This window comes from Pagrus pagrus (assembly GCF_965226575.1).
Source record: "Pagrus pagrus genome assembly, chromosome: 8".
NCBI classification, from domain to species: Eukaryota; Metazoa; Chordata; class Actinopteri; order Spariformes; family Sparidae; genus Pagrus; species Pagrus pagrus.
In genome coordinates this window covers 30,612,594-30,631,144 of record NC_140192.1, presented here as the reverse complement: position 1 = coordinate 30,631,144, position 18,551 = coordinate 30,612,594, and the positions used below count along the sequence as shown (strand labels likewise).

The 18,551-nt window shown below is 40.1% G+C and overlaps 1 protein-coding gene across 2 annotated transcripts; it reads left to right on the top strand.

Moving 5' to 3' along the window:
• Window positions 1-4,553: 4,553 nt before the first annotated feature.
• Window positions 4,554-16,104, top strand: lhx2b (LIM homeobox 2b). 2 transcript variants are annotated; one of them, XM_084359336.1, is made up of 5 exons: window positions 4,554-5,580; window positions 7,084-7,286; window positions 7,960-8,327; window positions 11,522-11,727; window positions 15,378-16,104. In XM_084359336.1, the coding sequence occupies exons 1-5, from the start codon at window positions 5,398-5,400 to the stop codon at window positions 15,666-15,668; spliced, it is 1,251 nt and encodes a 416-aa protein (XP_084215462.1). In that variant the 5' UTR covers window positions 4,554-5,397; the 3' UTR covers window positions 15,669-16,104. The 2 variants fall into 2 exon arrangements, with proteins under 2 accessions (XP_084215462.1, XP_084215461.1); XM_084359335.1 differs by having other exon boundaries at window positions 7,957-8,327.
• The last annotated feature ends 2,447 nt before the right edge of the window (window positions 16,105-18,551 follow it).

Below are 18,551 nucleotides of genomic sequence, written 5' to 3'. Positions count from 1 at the left end.
TTTCCAAAACCAAGAATTTCAAGCTCTATACATTTCTTTCCTTCTTCTTGTTTCCAGTGACCCACTGCCATAGAGAGTTTTAAATGTAATTTATGTAGATGAGAGTAAGTCTGATGGTTCCATTGATATGTGTACATACTCCTCCTCGCAGGCTCTACATGTATGACACTGCCATCTGAGAGGCTCAGTAGTGCTGTTTGAACTGCTCTGTGTTTATGCTCATGTGTGATTCTTTCATGCGTTAAAAGTGTGTGTTTACATGCGGGCAGCGGCATGGATAGTGCACGTACAGTGATTAGGTGATCTGCTTCCTCCCTTTCATGTGTTTTTAGTCTCCTCTGCTTTGTTCCCTTTCTTAATTACAGCCGAGCTCTCCTCAGAGAGCGTGTAACCCACTCCCCACTTCCACAGCAGCATCCCATTAAAGCCACGCACCCGATGCCTCCCCTCTACCTTTATGCAGAATACAATTAAAAAAAGGGGAGAGATCAAAAAGATGCCAGGAGCCTGACGAGGGTGATGTTTTTCTGAAAAATGCAGATTTGTGTTATTGATGGCTGCCCTGTTTGGAAATCATTACGGGACAAGGAGTAATCAGTGGAGCTGCATCAGCATTTTAGTCGTCGACAAGCAGCAACACCACTCCCTAACACACACACACACACACACACACACACACACACACACACACACACACACACACAGGGCATATGCTTCCACAAAGTCTTTAAGTTAGCTGCTCACACTGTTAGTTTATTAGTTCCATAGTGGTTTTGGGGATTAGTGCACTCTAAACTTGTTGTTGTTGGATTTAAACAATTAAACAACAGCTTTAAAATAGCATGAGCCTGATATCAGGTCGTATTATAATACTACTTCTATCATTTTAAATATGTTTTGGCAGTAAAAGCTGACATAAGGGTGTATTTCCTTTGTGCAGTTTCAAACAACAGTGTCATTACTGGAACAGGAAAGTATCAGAGACCTCAGTAATCAAAAAATAGTGCCACATTATTTGAGCCAGAGGTGGCTGATAAAATCCTAATTGTAATTTTACGTTGCAATTGGACACTGAGGCCATGTCCTTGGTACCTTTACAAGGAATAAGGAGGTTTTATCAAATTGAAGAGCGGTCACTTTCTACAGTAAAAAAAAGCAAACAAAAGATGGTAAAAATTTCATACTCTGATTTCGAATTCAGCATAACTTGATGTGACTGCCTTTAGTCAAGCAAAGAAATATGTAAATACAATAAAAACAAATTTCAAATGGTACATGACAATGTGGAGAGGCCTTCCAAACAGCCTGTAGACTTCCATTACTGGAAATAAAACAAACAGAAAATGTTCTTAATTAGTTAATTAAATCTAAAAGAAAATATCCAAAACACAAATACATTTTTTAGAAATTAGTGGTTTTATTGTTGGTGTCTGATCAAACTTGTCTTTGGGCTGTCAGAGGGACTTATTCACGACCTCAGGACCTCGAAAGTCCTAGTTATGGCCCTGATCTTAATATTAATCTATTATGTATTGCGATATTGTCATTTTGAACTATGAGAATTAGAGATGTATCTTTGTGGCGGCAATTTAAAAAAACAAATTCAGATACCTCTTCACATGAATTAATAAAACCACATAGAAATCCAGTATTGCCACAAAATTGTCCACAATGGCTGGTAGAACCAGAAATAATGAAGTGGTAAGTTACATGATATAAACATGATGACAAAATCTCTGGACAATATTATGTTATGAACTGTAAAATGGTATAAATGTGTCCACTGTCAAATCTAATATGAACCCTCCTGCAATTACAAGATAAAATCCCAAATTCTGACCAAAGAAATCTGGAGTTTTCTTAAATTGTTTCAACCAAAGCTCACAGAAAAAAGTTAAAAATTTAGTAGCAACAAAACATCTTTTATTCAGAATCATTTACTTAAGAATAAGGCCATACAGTGGTCCTTGCTTCAGATTTCATCATTAATATTTGTGTTATAATAATCAGCGACACTTTAGTGAAATATTCTGAAACTGATCATGAATCAGTTATTCCCAGTTGAAATGTTCCGCACAGAGCATGCAGAGTAGGGTAGTTTTGACCTTTTTCATTTAGAGTTACTCAACTTGTTTATACTGAAATCTGTGTGAGGATGCCTTTTTGTAATATACTGTATATGGTGAGTTGGAACAAACAGACGGACGCATGTGACGCATAAATAACGCTTCCCTGACAACAGGCCGGTGACTGGTGTTGGTGATGATTTGCTTTTTGATTCTCTTTCTTGCATCTTTTTATCTCGCAGCATTGAAGATGTGAGTCTACTGCCCCCATGTTAAAAAAACAGAGTGTGCGTGTGTGAGTGCGTGTGTGTGTTTGATAGAGAGAGAGAGAGAGAGAGAGAGAGAGAGAGAGAGAGGGGGGGGAGCAGGATGTGTTGGTGAAGTGTAATTAATTCACTTTTACCTTTTTAAATAAATGTACCATAGATGAATTAAATATTGGACTATTTTAACCAGCGCAGCTCTGCCTTAACACGCTTGATACTGTTTTTAATTATCATATTGTGAGTTTTCTCCGCCTCTGCTGTGAACACACGTTATACTGACAATATTCCAACATATAGCCCAGACCTCGGCCTACATTAGCATAAATCATCTCCACATTCTGCGTAAACGTGTTCTTCTAAAAACTGAGGTGACTTCAATCAAATCAGAGAAACAAGCCGGTCGACTCCTCTGATACAAATACATACAAACTGATATTTTTGCCCTAATCTTACACCACCATCTAATATCATATTTCATACACGCCCGCAGACATGCTCGCTGCCGCTATGTTTAATGTATAAACTCAGCCTTATAGCAGATAGAAAACGCAGATGATAAATATGCATGTATTCAATTAAGGGTATTACAGAGGAGCTGATTTGCATAAGGATTTAGGAGCTTAACATCATATTTGTGCTATAAAACTTCACAATAGCCTAAACGCTGTAATGCGCGGGAGGGGCAGGACAGGTATTTTGGAAAGAAGCGAATAAAATAAAAGGGACGAGAAATATCACAGACGCAAAATATTTTTCATTCACATGTTGTTTTAGCGCATAAATCCACCGTTCAAATATTCTGCCTATATACATATATAAAGCCAGCTGGCTGTCTGGATGGATGTGCTTTATAATCATTTCACTAACTGCTTGAATTGACTTCAGTTTCTAGCAACAAAAGCCAGAGAGAGCAGTGATGTGATAACGTGTAATTTTCTCCCACACCGCTGCAACTGCCGTCTTTTGTGCGAGATCAAACCTCTCCTCCGGTCCTCAAACACGTCCTCTGATGACGAAGTCCACTTTCCCCTCCCAATTAAGAGCAGAGAGCTAATTAGAAAGAGCGGATCCGGGATCAGTTCAGCCTCACGCTGCTGAACCAAACTGCTGGCTCTGTCTGAGCTGGAAATACAAGACTAAAGCCGCTGGCTTACAAATGACATCAAATGACAGAGTGGAGTTCAGGAGATGGAGCTCTCTGTGGGAAATAAATACATCAAAAATAAAATAGCATCAAGGATGATAAAATGTTAAGATGACGCTCAGGATTTCTTTTTACATGGACGCTGAGTTAAACAGTCCAACTAACGCTGTGACTTAAAGACGCTTTCCCTTCTCATCAATAAAGTTCTAAATAAATACAGGTCGGATATTTTCCCTGATTCAGTTTTAAAATCTCTGGAGAAAGGTGGCATCCTCTGACATTTTAAGGGCCTGGCTTTCCGATCGCTCCACGGTTATTGTATTGCAAATTAAATCTTTTTATATGAACTCTGAGTTGAAATTATCCCCGTTTACGCCTTGCACGTACAATATAGGACACATGTGAAATGAAATGAATAAGTCAAAGTTGTTGATACAGTTTATGAGAAGATAACATTAACATTCAGTTGCAGTAAAAGTGGTTTTCATGGTTGTTCTGTGGTTCTATTGATAATCTTTTATCTAATAAAACAAATCAGAACCAACAGATCGGATTTGTTCTTTCTTTTTTTTTTTCCAAAGCTGTGTGGTTCTTTATTTATGGCTGTTGTGGAAGACCTCGTGCACTTTTGCCTACCCCTGCAGGTTCTGTGCAGAGCCCTCGGTGCCATGGAGAGGCTGAGAGCAGCAACAGTGTGGTGCTGTGTGGAACCCTCTCTGCGCGTCACTGGAGTGAAGCTCCCAGCAGACCTCCTCAGTGCGCACAGACAGACAGACGACAGCTTCAACACCTCAGAGGACTGACACTTGTCCTGCTCTCACTCTTCTTCTCCTCCTGTAAAACAGACCCTTCAAACTGCAGCTCCGGAGTGACAGATAGGGACGACGGTGGCCGGCGGTCCGTGTAAAACGGAGGCTGCTTTTTTCCGACCAGTCGGTAAAAGTACAGCCGAACAGTTCGGTGACGACGGAACAGCCAATGAACATAACTGGTACGTCGTGACGCAACAGGGCCCCGTTGATAAGGAGCGGAGAGTCCAACCGGGACCTGAGAAGGAGGAACGGTGGTTTTGGGGGGCCAGCAAACACTCGCCTATCATCAGTCAACGTAAAGCCAACTCCTCCTCTTCTGCTGTTACGCACATGTATGCAGCCTCCTTCGCAAAAGACAAAACATTAACTAAACAGACTACTGTGAAGGAAAACTGCGTCTCCCAGAAGGCCGGCGGGATTTTATACAGCCAAGAGTGTTTTTTATTTTTCTATTTTCTCTGCAGAGCAAAAGTAGTTTGAGCGACATAAATCAGCTGCTGTAAGCATCAACTTGGACTGTTGAACCTGAGCAGGGGAGGAAGCCTTTCTGCAGGCTTTTTGGACATATCTTTTTTTGTTCCTTGTGACTGTGTGATGCAGTACAAGACTGCTGCCCCGCTTTTGCAGTGCCACTTTTAAACACTTACTTATTGTTCTGCACTAAAGGGGAGAAATTTGCCAGTGCCTTGCAGACTGTCGAAATCCTGAAATATTACTCCCGGCGAGGAGGAGGCATCGGTGCTGAGACCCATGCAGCGGGGCTTCCATAGTTGGTATGTTTATTCACCGTAAATGGAAAAGAAAATATAGAGCGAGTAATTGGTAACAGAAAGATAATATCATACCTGAGAAAAAAATAGATTCCCGTAAGAGAAGCGGAATCTGTGCTGTTATTTATGAATTAATCATAGCTTATTAATAATGAGAGCTGCAGAGATTCGGATGACGGTTTCCATTGGCAGATGAGACGTAGTGTGGAGAACACGTGTCCAATTTTTCCCTCATATTTTTTCCTCCCTGATCTGGATTTCTCACTTGTCACGGCAAGAAAGGAAAACCTAAAAAAGCGAGAATTTTGAGTGGCATAATTGCGCACGATTTTGCCTCTGATGGACATCTTGGCTTGCAGATCCGAAGAGAACAGTTATAATATCCTACCGTCTGCGGCAACGATGCTTTTCCATGGCCTCCCTGGAGGCGACGTGCACGGTGTGGTGGAAGAAATGGACCGGAGAGGAAAGAGCGAGTCAGCAGCCATCAGCTCAGCCATCGATATGGGGGAATCAGAGACGGTAGGAGATCCATTTTGCCCTCTCGCCTTGTAAGCGCAGGCAGCATGGCAGCCTGGAAACATGTGACAGTGGCTGCACTCTTGCAGCTCCAAGCACTCTGATTTAGCTCAGAACACTTTTTACTTCTAATTCACACAGAAAAATTGTCCAACAAATGTCCCAGCTTATTACTCAGTTGATTTAAAACACCTCTCAGGCCGGCAAACTTCCTCCAGGAGGCCTAACGCTGTGATTCCTCAGCCCGAAATCTAAAACTTGTTTAATTCCCAGCAAGGGTTCAACTAAACGATCCTGAGCTGAACAAGCTGTGCAATTAGCCAGGAAACATGACGACATTTGATCTTTAAATTCAACAATTTATTTCTTTAAATGTGTTTTGTGTGATGCGTTCAAATCACACGTTAAACATGGACAACACAGTGAATAATCGAACTAGATGTTGAGTGGTTCACAGAAGAAGGAGACATTTTTCACAGGCAAACGAACTCAAACACTGACAGCAACACACAGCCGCAGCTTTTACTCTAATGTGGAAAATATGCAGCGTTAGATTCTGTTCATTCTGTAAACAGTTCGTTCAGTTGAATAAAACACATCAAACCCACGGTCAGAAAGTTAAGTAGTCATTTTAAATGTGCTGCCACGAAAATAAAAGCAGAGAAGCCGGCGATGAGATTATATTCATTTTAGCTCAGCTTCCGTCTTCTTTTGCAAATTACTTGTGGAGGGTGTATGCGCGTGTGTGCGTGCACGCGTGTATGTGTCTATTTTACAGGCCTCTCAAAAAATAATTTACTGGCAATCCTGTATCATAAACCTCCGTCTGTTGTCCTATTTTTAATCAACGTTATAATAACTATTATTTCCATCAGAACTGAGGAGCAGGGATGTCACTGACGTCCTGACCGAAAATAACTTGAATTATAAGAATTCCCTGCGCCGACACACGGCGTGTTAGCTGAATGTAAAATGATTTGATTGTGTTTTTTGTTCTGGTCTGTGCTGTCAGAAAAATCCTAACAATGGCCTCATCGTCCTCCTCTAGCCTCCTGTGAACGCAGTGTAATTCACATTATTCACAGCATTTATAAAAGCAGAGCAATTTTTTGTAATTGTGACAAAATATTCCCACAAAGTTTTTCATTTCTCACATTACGCTTTTAGAAGTTTACTGAATTAGATCTTTACAATATTCATGTGTAATATTATCGAGGTTGTTGAGACGAATTATTATTTTTTTAATTACTGTTATATTTATTATAATATGTCTGTAATCCTGCCACATGTGACTGGTGGCTGTGGCTCTCCGCAGTGAGCTTATTTTCGATGGAACTCGCATTATTCTTCAGCAGCAGCCATCTGACTTTCCAGGATTTTAGAGAGGGCTTTTTTTCTTGTTGGATGTCTTTATCATACGGAATAGTTTTCACTTGAAGTCGTTGTTCTTCCAACATCATGTTCTGACGCTTGTGTCCTCGTGCCTCCCTCCATGTTGACCTGCAGTCCATGCCGTGCATGACCAGCGAGCGCGTGGCTCTGTGCGCCGGCTGCGGCAGGAAGATCGCGGACCGCTACTACCTGCTGGCCGTGGACAAACAGTGGCACATGCGCTGCCTCAAGTGCTGCGAGTGCAAACTCAACCTGGAGTCTGAGCTCACCTGCTTCAGCAAGGACGGGAGCATCTACTGCAAGGAGGACTACTACAGGTAGGAGGGCGCACACGGCCTGGAGCCAGGAGTGTTGGAGGGGTTTTAATTGTAAGATGAATGGAGTTAAATATGGCTTTCAAATTATGGGTATTGTGATAGAAGTTAAAGCAACACCAGAGATGACAGGGAGAGAGTATTTGAAGATAATTGTTTTAATGCAACAACGCGTCAGGTTCGTAAAATTCTGTGTTCAATTCAGAATAAAGCAGAACGCACACATTATTTCTTTCAAGACCCTTCTTGCCTGGATAACATGGCTGCGAAACTGACGCAGACATTCTGCACTGATGACAGCTCATAATTTGTGACAAAATCTATAGTTTTCATGCCAGACACTTCCACACATCGGCTGTCAAAGTACTGTATGGTAGAAAGAAAGAAAGAAAGAAAGAAAGAAAGAAAGAAAGAATACTGTGGGTAAGTCTGTGGGGTGAAAACTCACAATAATACCCCACAAAGATAAATTATATATATATATATATATATAATATATATATATATATATATATATATATATATATATATATATATATATATATATACAGCTTCTTTTAAGTTTAGCGGTGTTGTATGAGATAGCTCAGATAGCTTGCCGGCCTGTCCCGGCCTGTCCCGGCCTGCCAGGCCCCGTGTCCAGCCGCTGATGAGGTTTCTGTGTTGTCCGCAGAAGATTTTCGGTGCAGAGATGCGCTCGGTGCCACCTGGGGATCTCAGCCTCGGAGATGGTGATGCGGGCCCGGGACCTGGTCTACCACCTCAACTGCTTCACCTGCACCACCTGCAGCAAGATGCTCACCACCGGGGACCACTTTGGCATGAAGGACAGTCTGGTGTACTGTCGGCTGCACTTTGAGACTCTCATCCAGGGAGAATATCAGACACATTTTAACCACGCGGACGTTGTCCCGCACAAAGGCCTGGGCCCGGCCAACACGCTCGGACTATCTTACTTCAACGGCGTGGGGACAGTGCAGAAAGGGCGGCCCAGGAAGAGGAAAAGCCCCGGGCCAGGAGCGGAGCTGGCTGCCTATAACGCAGGTAAGAAGGACATTTCCAGACGAGGATGTTCACCTAATGACGAAGATGTTGTGATTAATTCAAGGTGAAGAAACAGCAGTAGAGCTTTTATAAACAAGAACTGCTTTAGTTGATGCGGATTTGTCGAAGATTTCCCTTCAAATATAATTATATTAGGTCTAAAAAGAAAAGTTGAAAACTGAAAAAAAGAAGAGAAAAAAGAGTGATCGCTGCCTATTGTAGAGTAAATGTCGCTGCACAGTGCTAATGAACAGCCGCACAGCATGAATACGAGCTGATTCAAACTGACAGGCTTCATTAATGAAAAATCTTTTTAACATTCCCATAGGGGCTGATACTGTGTCTGTGCTCTCCTCGGTAATAACTTTATCACAAGTTTAACATAGAAAACTGTACGGTATTTTTATTCCCTCTTTTTTTAATCTATAATATTTCTATAGGGAGCTTACTATATCATAACTTTACCACAATGACATAATGCCAGGCCTGGTGTAAACACACCATGCTTTAAATATATTTTAAACACCCTTGAAGAGACGTATTGTGCTCAATATGGAGTTTGTAGCGACCTTATTGCAATGCTTAAATTTGACCCTAAATTAAAAGTCCCTATTATCTTTACGTTAGTTAGTTTTGTGTCTTTTGTGTCCCTATAGGATCTTTCTAATTATGGCAGTGTGTATAGTTTCCACCCAGTTCATGTATTCAATCTGGATTAACAGCAGAAGTTCATGTTGAGGCAAACATTGTGCACGAATAACTACAGCAAGAGGTTATTCAGTGAAATCAGGCATCTAACTTAATTATGTAAAAGAAATACATTCAGACCATAGTTATGTTCACCGCTGACAAATGTAAGCTTAAATGTGTGGATGAACTTTTCATACAGCTTCATATAGATTTCATTCGGCCAAAGAGCTGCAGCTGTCGAGCCATTCTTCACAAAAACTTTCATGTAGTCAGGATCTTTCTAAATGATAACTTCACTTTTAATAATTGGTGTTTTTTTGTCATGTTTCAGTTTGGACAATCTGTTATATATTTAAAAAAAAAATTCTCCCATGTCCTCTTTTGGGTATAAAAAGAAAAGTTTTTTGATGTTCCGGCTTTTGCTTTCGCCCTTTTCCACTTGTCAGGCTCCATAGATGTCTACAAACCCCAACCTCCACCCCACCCCCTCCAACCACACACAAACACGGACACACACACCACCACCACACACACACTACTGGAGCCTTTTTGCATTGGGACCGGGCCAAACTGGGTGTGTACCAGAGATCAATGTGATTTGATGAGTTATTCACTGGAAGAGAGAGCAGGGAATACAAGAACTTTCTTACAGCAGAACTATCTTGCCAGAATCTCATTTTTTAATGCTTTGACTTTAGATAATTAACCTTCCAACTGTACACATTGAAAGCAAAAAAAAAAAGAAGGAAAACATTGTCAGAATCTAAGACTATTCACAGAAACAGCAACAAAGCTTTTCTGTGTGTCGGTTTTGCTGATTCCCATTTATTTGTACTTTTTGACAGTTCAGTCAGTTAAGTTTAAATAATGTGCAACAAGTGAAATAATTATATTCTCACCAGTTTCCAATGCAAATGAGCTTCTTTCTTTTTATTTTCCAACTGGATCAAGTGACTCGTCCTTTAAAGGAGAACTGTCACTGTCTTTTTTTTAATCAGTGGAATTGATCATACAAGTGAGAATGTTCTAAAAACAAGTCAAATTATTTCACCTCTCAGTGCTGGGCTTTATGGATTGGTGACACTTTAAGAAAATACAATCTCAAAATTTTAAGAACTCACAGTTTCATCATGAGGATAAAAGGAAGAAAAGAGGCCTAATTTCTGAAGAACATAATATCCTGGTTTTTGTTCATTATGGGTTTCTAGTACATAAACAGGGGCATAAATCTGAAGCACAGTCAGGAAGGGAGTGAAGAGACAGTGCGCCCTCTTCTGTTTCCAGCCAGATATAACATCAAAGCTTCACCTGAACAATCACATGAGAACATGTGGAGACCTGGAGCAGCCTGCAGCTCTGAGATGGTGTTAACAGTGAGAATAAGACGCTGTATGTGAGGATGAGGAGACGAGCAGAGAACAGGCTGCTTTTTGTTAAAATGCTGCAGCATATGCTTCAGACAGAAAGCAGCATTTGTTCTGCCTGGTGTGTATGGGCTAATTAAGTGAAGTGTTATTCTGATGGTTTTCACTCACTTCATATTCATCATTTGCAGCGTTCTGATATTGAACACGAACTGTTATGCATGCAGCAACACTTTGAATGTTGCCAAGAAATTCGCAGGCTGGGACAAATACATGTGTGTTGTTGTTGTTGAGTGTAATGCTAGTGTGTGTGCGTGTGTGCGTGTGTGTGTGTGTGTGTGTGTGTGTGTGTGTGTGTGTGTGTGTGTGTGTGTGTGTGTGTGTGTGTGTGTGTGTGTGTGTGTGTGTGTGCGTGCGGGTGTGTGTGCGCGCGTGTGTTTACTGAAGCCAGGCTAGCACCTCCTCCCAGGAAAGAGAGACATGTAGACAGGGACAGACAGACAAGGTGTGGAAAGATGACTTGCAGCTGGAAGAACAGCTGTCAGGTCACAGTGTCACCTTGGTTCAGATTGATTGTTGGATTCAAATGAAAAAAACTCATCTATAGACTCAACAAATAAAATAAAAAAAGATGGAGTACAAAGTACAATTTCTAAAAACAAATATTCAGCCTCGATCACCTCAATGATATAATTCTCTTTCTTTCTTTCTTTCTTTCTTTCTTTCTTTCTTTCTTCCTTCTTGTTCCCTGATCCACATTAAGTATATTTGCACCTAAACATTGGATTTACCTGCCTTTCTCATCACATTGCATTGTTGCACCCCAGAGTCTGTGTCTCATGTGGGAGAAAATAACTGCACTCAGAAGGTTTAAAACACAGAATAAAATGTCTACAATGCATTTGGTGGTGTTTCTATGCTCTCAAAAATTAAATATATTCCATGATTAGTGGGGTCTTGAGAATGTTGGTACCAAAAAACAGGGTTAGAAAAGAAGTAAAAATAATACCAACAACCAATCAAAAGTACGGTCTAAACAAATTCAAGGACTAAACAAGTCAAATGATGATGATTAGTGATCAGATCGAGTTCTAACTCTGTCTAACCAGCTCTTCTCTCCTGATCCCTGTTGGCCCGTAGCGCTCAGCTGTAATGAGAACGACGGTGAGTCCATGGACCGGGACTCCCAGTACAGCTCCAGTCAGAAGACCAAGCGCATGCGGACATCCTTCAAGCACCACCAGCTGAGGACCATGAAGTCCTACTTCGCCATCAACCACAACCCAGACGCCAAGGACCTCAAGCAGCTCGCCCAGAAGACTGGCCTCACCAAGCGGGTCTTACAGGTAACCACAGCAGCCTTCCTCTTCAGACGAGTCCACGGTTTCCTTTGCTCAAGGGGAAAAAAAACAAATGCCAATGGGCGTGAAAGAATTTTACTTTTTTCCAATGTAAATTAGCCTGCTTCCAAGCGTAAAATATACGAAGTGAGGTTTTCCTGAAAGAAGCCAAATCAGCCGCTTTATTCTAAGATAGTGCTGTTTTTCATTCCACTGAAATTCTTGGAAGAAATTCAGGCAAGTGCAAATAATCTAAACAAAATCAGAAATGGATTTTCTTTCTTTCTTTTCTTTCTTTCCTTTTATTTTTTCTCTTTTTAATAAAATCACAATCAAGGAAATAAAAAAAAGGATTTGAAGAGCTGCAGTGAAAAGAAACCGTTTTTAATTTCCTCCAGGAAAAACAAAAGTCAATATGTGTGTTCACAATGGAATGCAAAATTACCTGGAAATGAAAAGAAAGCAATAAAAAAGAAATGTAATCTATTTCAGTGCATGATGTGATGTTACAGCGAGGACTGAGGGATGAAAAACACAAAGCTGTGTAGTACACACGAAGACAGAGAAAGCACAATGGAGCGTTTGATTTTCACAAAAGACGACAGCAAATTATCTGGGGGACTGAGGAGAAGAATGAAGAAAATGAGACAAAAAGGTTTCTGAATCAAAAATTTTCTGAGAAGGAAAAAAAAATCATCCTGCTGCTTTAATTAACGCTCACAGAAAACAAAGCAGTCGTTTTGCTTTGATGCATTCGAGTTTTCATGCCTGTTATTCCAGCTGAAGCGCTTCTCCCTACTGCCTGTTTCCCACGGCTCTGTCATGATTCCATGGCTAACACGCTCCTACACAGCTCCGCGTCTCACTCACTACATCTCACATGCTTCTTTTTATTATTGAAAAAGTGAAATATTAAGTGTAAAAATTTAAATTCAAATATGAAAATAAATGAACATCAAGGGCATTGAGAAACAGGATGCTGGTTCCAAAATGGGATGCAGACCCATCTTGGTTCATTGCTCATTGCTGATGATGAAGAAACCATACATTTCACTGCCATTTCAGATATGAGAATGACTAAAATTGTAGCTGCTCCTCCTTGTACACAGCATGGACAGATGCATAATTATCTTTTCACAGTATCAACGAAAGCAGGAAGCCAAGGATGTGCAAACACATCCTCTCTGTGGCTACCACTGCCTTTTCCTTGATGACTAGCCATAAAAAGTAAAGGCTTTTATAACTTTTGTACACAGTAGAAGAGCACCCTGGCTTTGTGTTTTTAAGTGTTCTTTTATCCTTGACTCCAGTCTGAGCATCTGCAAACAGACTTTAAACAGACACGAGGGCTGGTGTGTGCTCTTCACTAACGGCAAAATGAGGCAGGGAGGTGGTGGAGGTGGAGATAATGTGGGTCTGCTTGGAGTTCTGTGACATCAAACTGTTTCAAGGACCATATCAGTATTATTTTTCTTTATTTTTTAATTATTTATTTTTTGCATATTTCAGCCCTTTTATTTCTCAGGTCCTCCAAACTTAACAACAGAATGCATAGTTTCTCACTGCCTTTGAAAACGTCTCCGTATGAGCATCTGACATCCCAACAACAGGATTTTTGTTGGTGCCTTTCAAAATTATTCATAATTCCTCATCTGTTACCGACCCAATGGCAAGAATAAATGTTGCCAATGTACATTTCAGTAAACCATGTTGAAACTTCACGTTACTTTATGTTGCAAACTTTCCTTTCCTTAGGTTCAATTTTCAATTTTATTGTGTTTTATGTCTTGGTTAGAGTTAGGAAAAGAGCATGTATAGGCCAAATATACCTGTTTTGGTTGACACAAACACAGCTAGAGATGTCCTGACATTTCATAAAAAATATCTGTTCTTTGTCACTACAAACATAGCTTGAAATTGTGTCGAGGTCTCCCTAAAAAAATATCCAGTGGTCTGATCCTTAAAATGTTGATCCACAATCTTGAATAGTGGTCACTGGCTTGACAACCTTATTGTCTGTAAGTCCACCTCCTGATATGACAGTCTAGTCATAAATATGTAATGTGGATGTGATTTCACATTTGCTGTAGAAATGTCAATGTCGTATGTATGACACGTGTCAGTGGTTTGCAGAAACATGAATTGCAAACATTTTATCGTGGTGACTGGGCTGCATAACTCACCATACGTATTTGACATATGAATTTGATTTGGCCAATGTGCTGGAAAACAGTTGCTTATTTACACATCTATCAAACAGAGCAACATTAGCAACATTTACGCTTCTTTTAATGTAACTCTGGTTTGGTCTCCACCTCCTCTTACAAGAGATTTATCTGGCTATTTAGCAGCTAAATGCTCTATGTTAACCAGGTGATTTTCATTGAAAACAAACCTGACGGGAGCAGAGAGAGTGAAGCAAAACAGCAAAGTTGTGTGCCAGAAAACCAAAACAATGAGAAAAAAAGGTGCTAAAAGGCTCCGTAGAGTTGGGAGTAACTGCACATTGGGTGATAACTCTCTGTGGGTTTATCACTGTGAATGACATACCAAAGCCAATAAAAAAATAGTGACTTGTGCAGCTCTGGTCATTGTTGTGAAAATGTACCGATGTTGACTAAGTAGAAAGACGAAAACAAACAGTGATCTATGTCAAGTTGGGCACAGTCTCAGCTATCATTAACTCACAGTTAACCAATCTCCAACACAAACCAGTCATTTCTTATCATGTTTTCCCTCCTCGCAGGCAGCCATAGCTTCCATTAATTTCACCACAGTAGTGAAATTCCAAAGACAGAAAATATGCTTGAGACACAGTGAGTGCACATCATGTCTGCTTTTATTAGTGTCACTTTTATTATAATTGTGTGATAGTGTACATGTAGTTGTAAGTGCAGACTGCACTAAAAAGCCTACATACTGCAAAAACTAACAAGCAGACATGATGCTCTGTGTGTTCACTGTGACAAATCATATTTCTGTAAGAACATTTCCATACAGTCTTTAATCAGAATGGAAATTAAATCAATGCCTCTCAGGAAGAAACTGTAATAGTCTGCTTTAGAAAACAGTTGTCAGTGCTGTCATGTTATTAAATGATTTATAGTCATTTGGAATCAAATATGCTAAAGCACAAGTTTGATCAGTTAACCAACACGTATTAAACAAAGTTAGTCGGCCAGTGGTATTTGTGAGTTGGGGACATGTTTAAAGAGTTCGTTCAACAAAGTTAGACTAAAATGTCACCCAAAATGTTGGAAAAATTACATTTATAATTCAACACCTGGTTGCTCTTCATAATCCACAGACCTTGCAGTGGACAGTTATCACTGGACATGAAAGCAATAACCCCTGTGAGTCACCCTGCGGGATATCTAGAGCAACAAGGACACTTTCGACAAAGAGATGCCACTGCAGAACCTTTTTATTTTTTATTCAACATTGCAACATTTTTTTTGTGTGTGTCTAATTTGAGTGAACTGACTTTCTTAAATGCTTTCATATGAGAGTTTGTATGTTAGTTTATTACACAGTATCAGAAACACTATCCCTAATGTCATGGACATCAAGTGTGGAAACCTGCGTTAAGTGTTAGTTAAATGTGTGGATCAGTGTCTGTAGTAACAGGATTTGTTTTGGTTATTTTATTTCCACAGGTCTGGTTCCAAAACGCTCGGGCTAAGTTCAGGAGGAACCTGCTGCGGCAGGAGAGCACTGGGGTGGACAAGGCGTCTGATGGCTCCACGCTGCAAGGTGGTACGCCGTCGGGCCCAGCCTCAGAGATCTCCAACGCCTCCATGAGCCCCTCCAGCACCCCCACTACCCTGACAGACTTGACCAACCCCACCATGCCCACTGTCACCTCTGTGCTCACCTCAGTGCCGGGCGGCATGGACGTCCACGAGTGCCGGAGCCCATCACAGACCACGCTGACTAGCCTCTTCTGATGGACAGAACCCTTCACCTCAGCCTCATCCCCACCCCCTTCCCCCTCACCTCTGCTCCACCATGCTGGATCTAAAACTGAGCACTGTTGACTCCTTCGAACATAAAATGGATTAGTAAAGAGAAGGTAACGGAAACTTAAAGATAAAAAATTCATTTCGCTCTGAGCCCATTAGAGACTATTTGCATAGTGAGGCGGCCAAGCCTTACAGATGGAAGTTGTTGTTATTTTGATGTTGTTGTCTTGTTGAGAACTGAGGAGACTTGATTTGCATTTTTCAATGTTTACAGAAAGAGACTGCGGGGAAAACTGCTTAATTTTTGGATTTTTTTTTTTTTCCAGCACAGTATTTATGTTGTTGTACAAGAGTCACTGTTAGAAGGATTGTAAAAAAATCTTTTTTTGAAAATCTGAGATTAAACACAGGTTACAATATCCTCTGACTGCCATGTGCCTTACAGTCCATTTTATCGTAACTGCTGTTGTTGGAAATAGAATCGACCAATGTCAGACAAATTATTTGATTCAGAAGAGAGCTTAGGGGTAATGACCTCTATTGCATGTGTGTGTGCGTGCGTGCGTGCGTGTGTGTGTGTGTGTGTGTCATGGTTAGATCTAGTTCTAGTTCTTTTCAACATGTCATTAATCTTAAAAAAATTTACCTAGTAGAACCCTCAACTGACTTTGTCAAGAACAGGATTTTAACAGAGCTAAAGCACTAGTAATTCATTTAGTTAATTGCACTGTAATACCCCCTTTCACACAACAAAAACACGAACACCCGCTAACATCTGGCTTTTGTCTTTAATGTGAATGGGTACAATTGGCATTTACTTCTGCATCAAATGACTCTGCAGTAATCACGGGTGTTTGTCAGCTCCAGCTCTCATCAGCTGGGTTGAAATCACAACACCCGGGTGGACAAACTAATTTACACCACTTGTCAGAACCGATGCTATAACATGTGCTGAAGTTAAGTTAATAGTTTTCCATCTGTCTCTGTTCAAGCAACGCTTCAACATCCATCAGCCAGTGATGAGTTTGAAAGTGAGACTGCAGTAAAAGTAAACACTGTAACCTGTGACTAACTTTTGTGTCACTAACCGATCCGTACCAGCTGCCTGATCAGTACTGCACATGTGCGACTCTCAACAGAGATGAGGAAAAGGGCGAGATGTCTATTATCAACTTCCATCATCAGCTCCGGAGAAAAAAGATGTGTCTAATTCAGAATGTTATTGATTAAGACTTATTAAAACAAGGTTAATGTCTTCTGGATGTATTCTGGTGAGGTATATGATCTGATGCTTTTTACTGTTCCCCGTATTTCTGGGCCATTCGTGATACATGAGGGAAAAAAAACACAGAAAGGAAAACTTGTCTCTTCACTATTTTTACCGCGTTTACAAACATTTGAAAAACCCACATACACATTAATATTGGTGTAAACATGGTATTAGTTTGACATGGTCTCTTCACATCATGACAAACCATTTATTAAGCAACGGTTTCTTGTAAAGTTACCATGGACTTCTATAATAATTTGAAAATGGTTAATAAATACTGTGTAGTTCACGATAAACATTACCTGGATATAAAATATATAAAGTTGCAACCGATATTTATGAACTTTACAACTGCTTAATAAATGGTTTGTAAAGCATTTAATTGTTTGTTAAAAGTAAAATAACTATTGACTAAAGTTTTATCAATTATACATTTATCATTTATTAATGATGATTATTGTAAATGTGTGTCATAAGTGTCAATTTTCCAAGCCTAAGTGATAAAACAAACCATGAAGTATCCAAAAACAGCTCTCGATCTGAATTTGGACTATATGTATATAATTGACTTATTTAAAATAATTATTTTCAGTGGGGCCAAACATATTCTCTCTGTCTTTTGACAGTACATATGTTGTTTGAGGAGTGTCTTAGCTTTACGATCAGCCAATAATAATCCAATATCCTGCTTTAGTTGGCATCAAACATATCCCATTAAAATTAGACAAACTTTCAGTTCATCTGTGTTTATGGAAAATGTCAGTTAGACCAGTGGTATGGTCAACATTTTTTAAGAAGCAAGACAAATATATCTGCCATTAGTGTGCAATACTGTTATTCATGTCCCTCAAGACAAGGCAGAGCATTTCACTCAATATAACTGTAATTATCTCACATTAGTGAACTTTTTTAAGGAATGTTGTCGAGGTGGATATTTTTGTGTGACAGTAAAAGACATGCTGTGAATGGGAGGAGAGCTGCTGCTGAGACACACTGATCACATCGTGCTGTGCTGCTTCTGCACATTCATGTACACATCCCTGTTCTGTTGTGTAAGAAATATAATCACTACCAATTTTATCACTTTTCCTTTCAAAGATAATTTGTACCCCAACATGCGAGCATTCTTTATTGACTGATGTGGTCACAGAGTACTGTTTACACACAGTGGTGCATGGCTCCAGTTGGTCAAGGGGGTTTGTGGTACACTGATGCTTCTAAAACACAGAGGCTATGAGTGGAATTTCAGTTATATTCAGCCACTGAGAGGTTGGAGTGCACATACACTATATATCCATCCTAAAACATTTCAATGCAGTTATGTATGTGAAATATTTTATTTTGATCTTTTGACATTTGCATCCCTGCTCATAACCACTCGCCTGTTTAAAAGCACATTTAGTGAGCTTAGTTTTCCCACTTGGACCAGGAGACCAGGTGTTTTAATACCGAAAAGGTTTGATAACTGACAGAGACAGATTTTTCAAACAAAAAAACGATGAGATGGGCGTCCATTTCTTCTTCTTCTTCTCTTCATCTTATATTCCTGGCAATGTAACACAACATCTATGTACTAATACCTCCCATCGTGGGTTGCG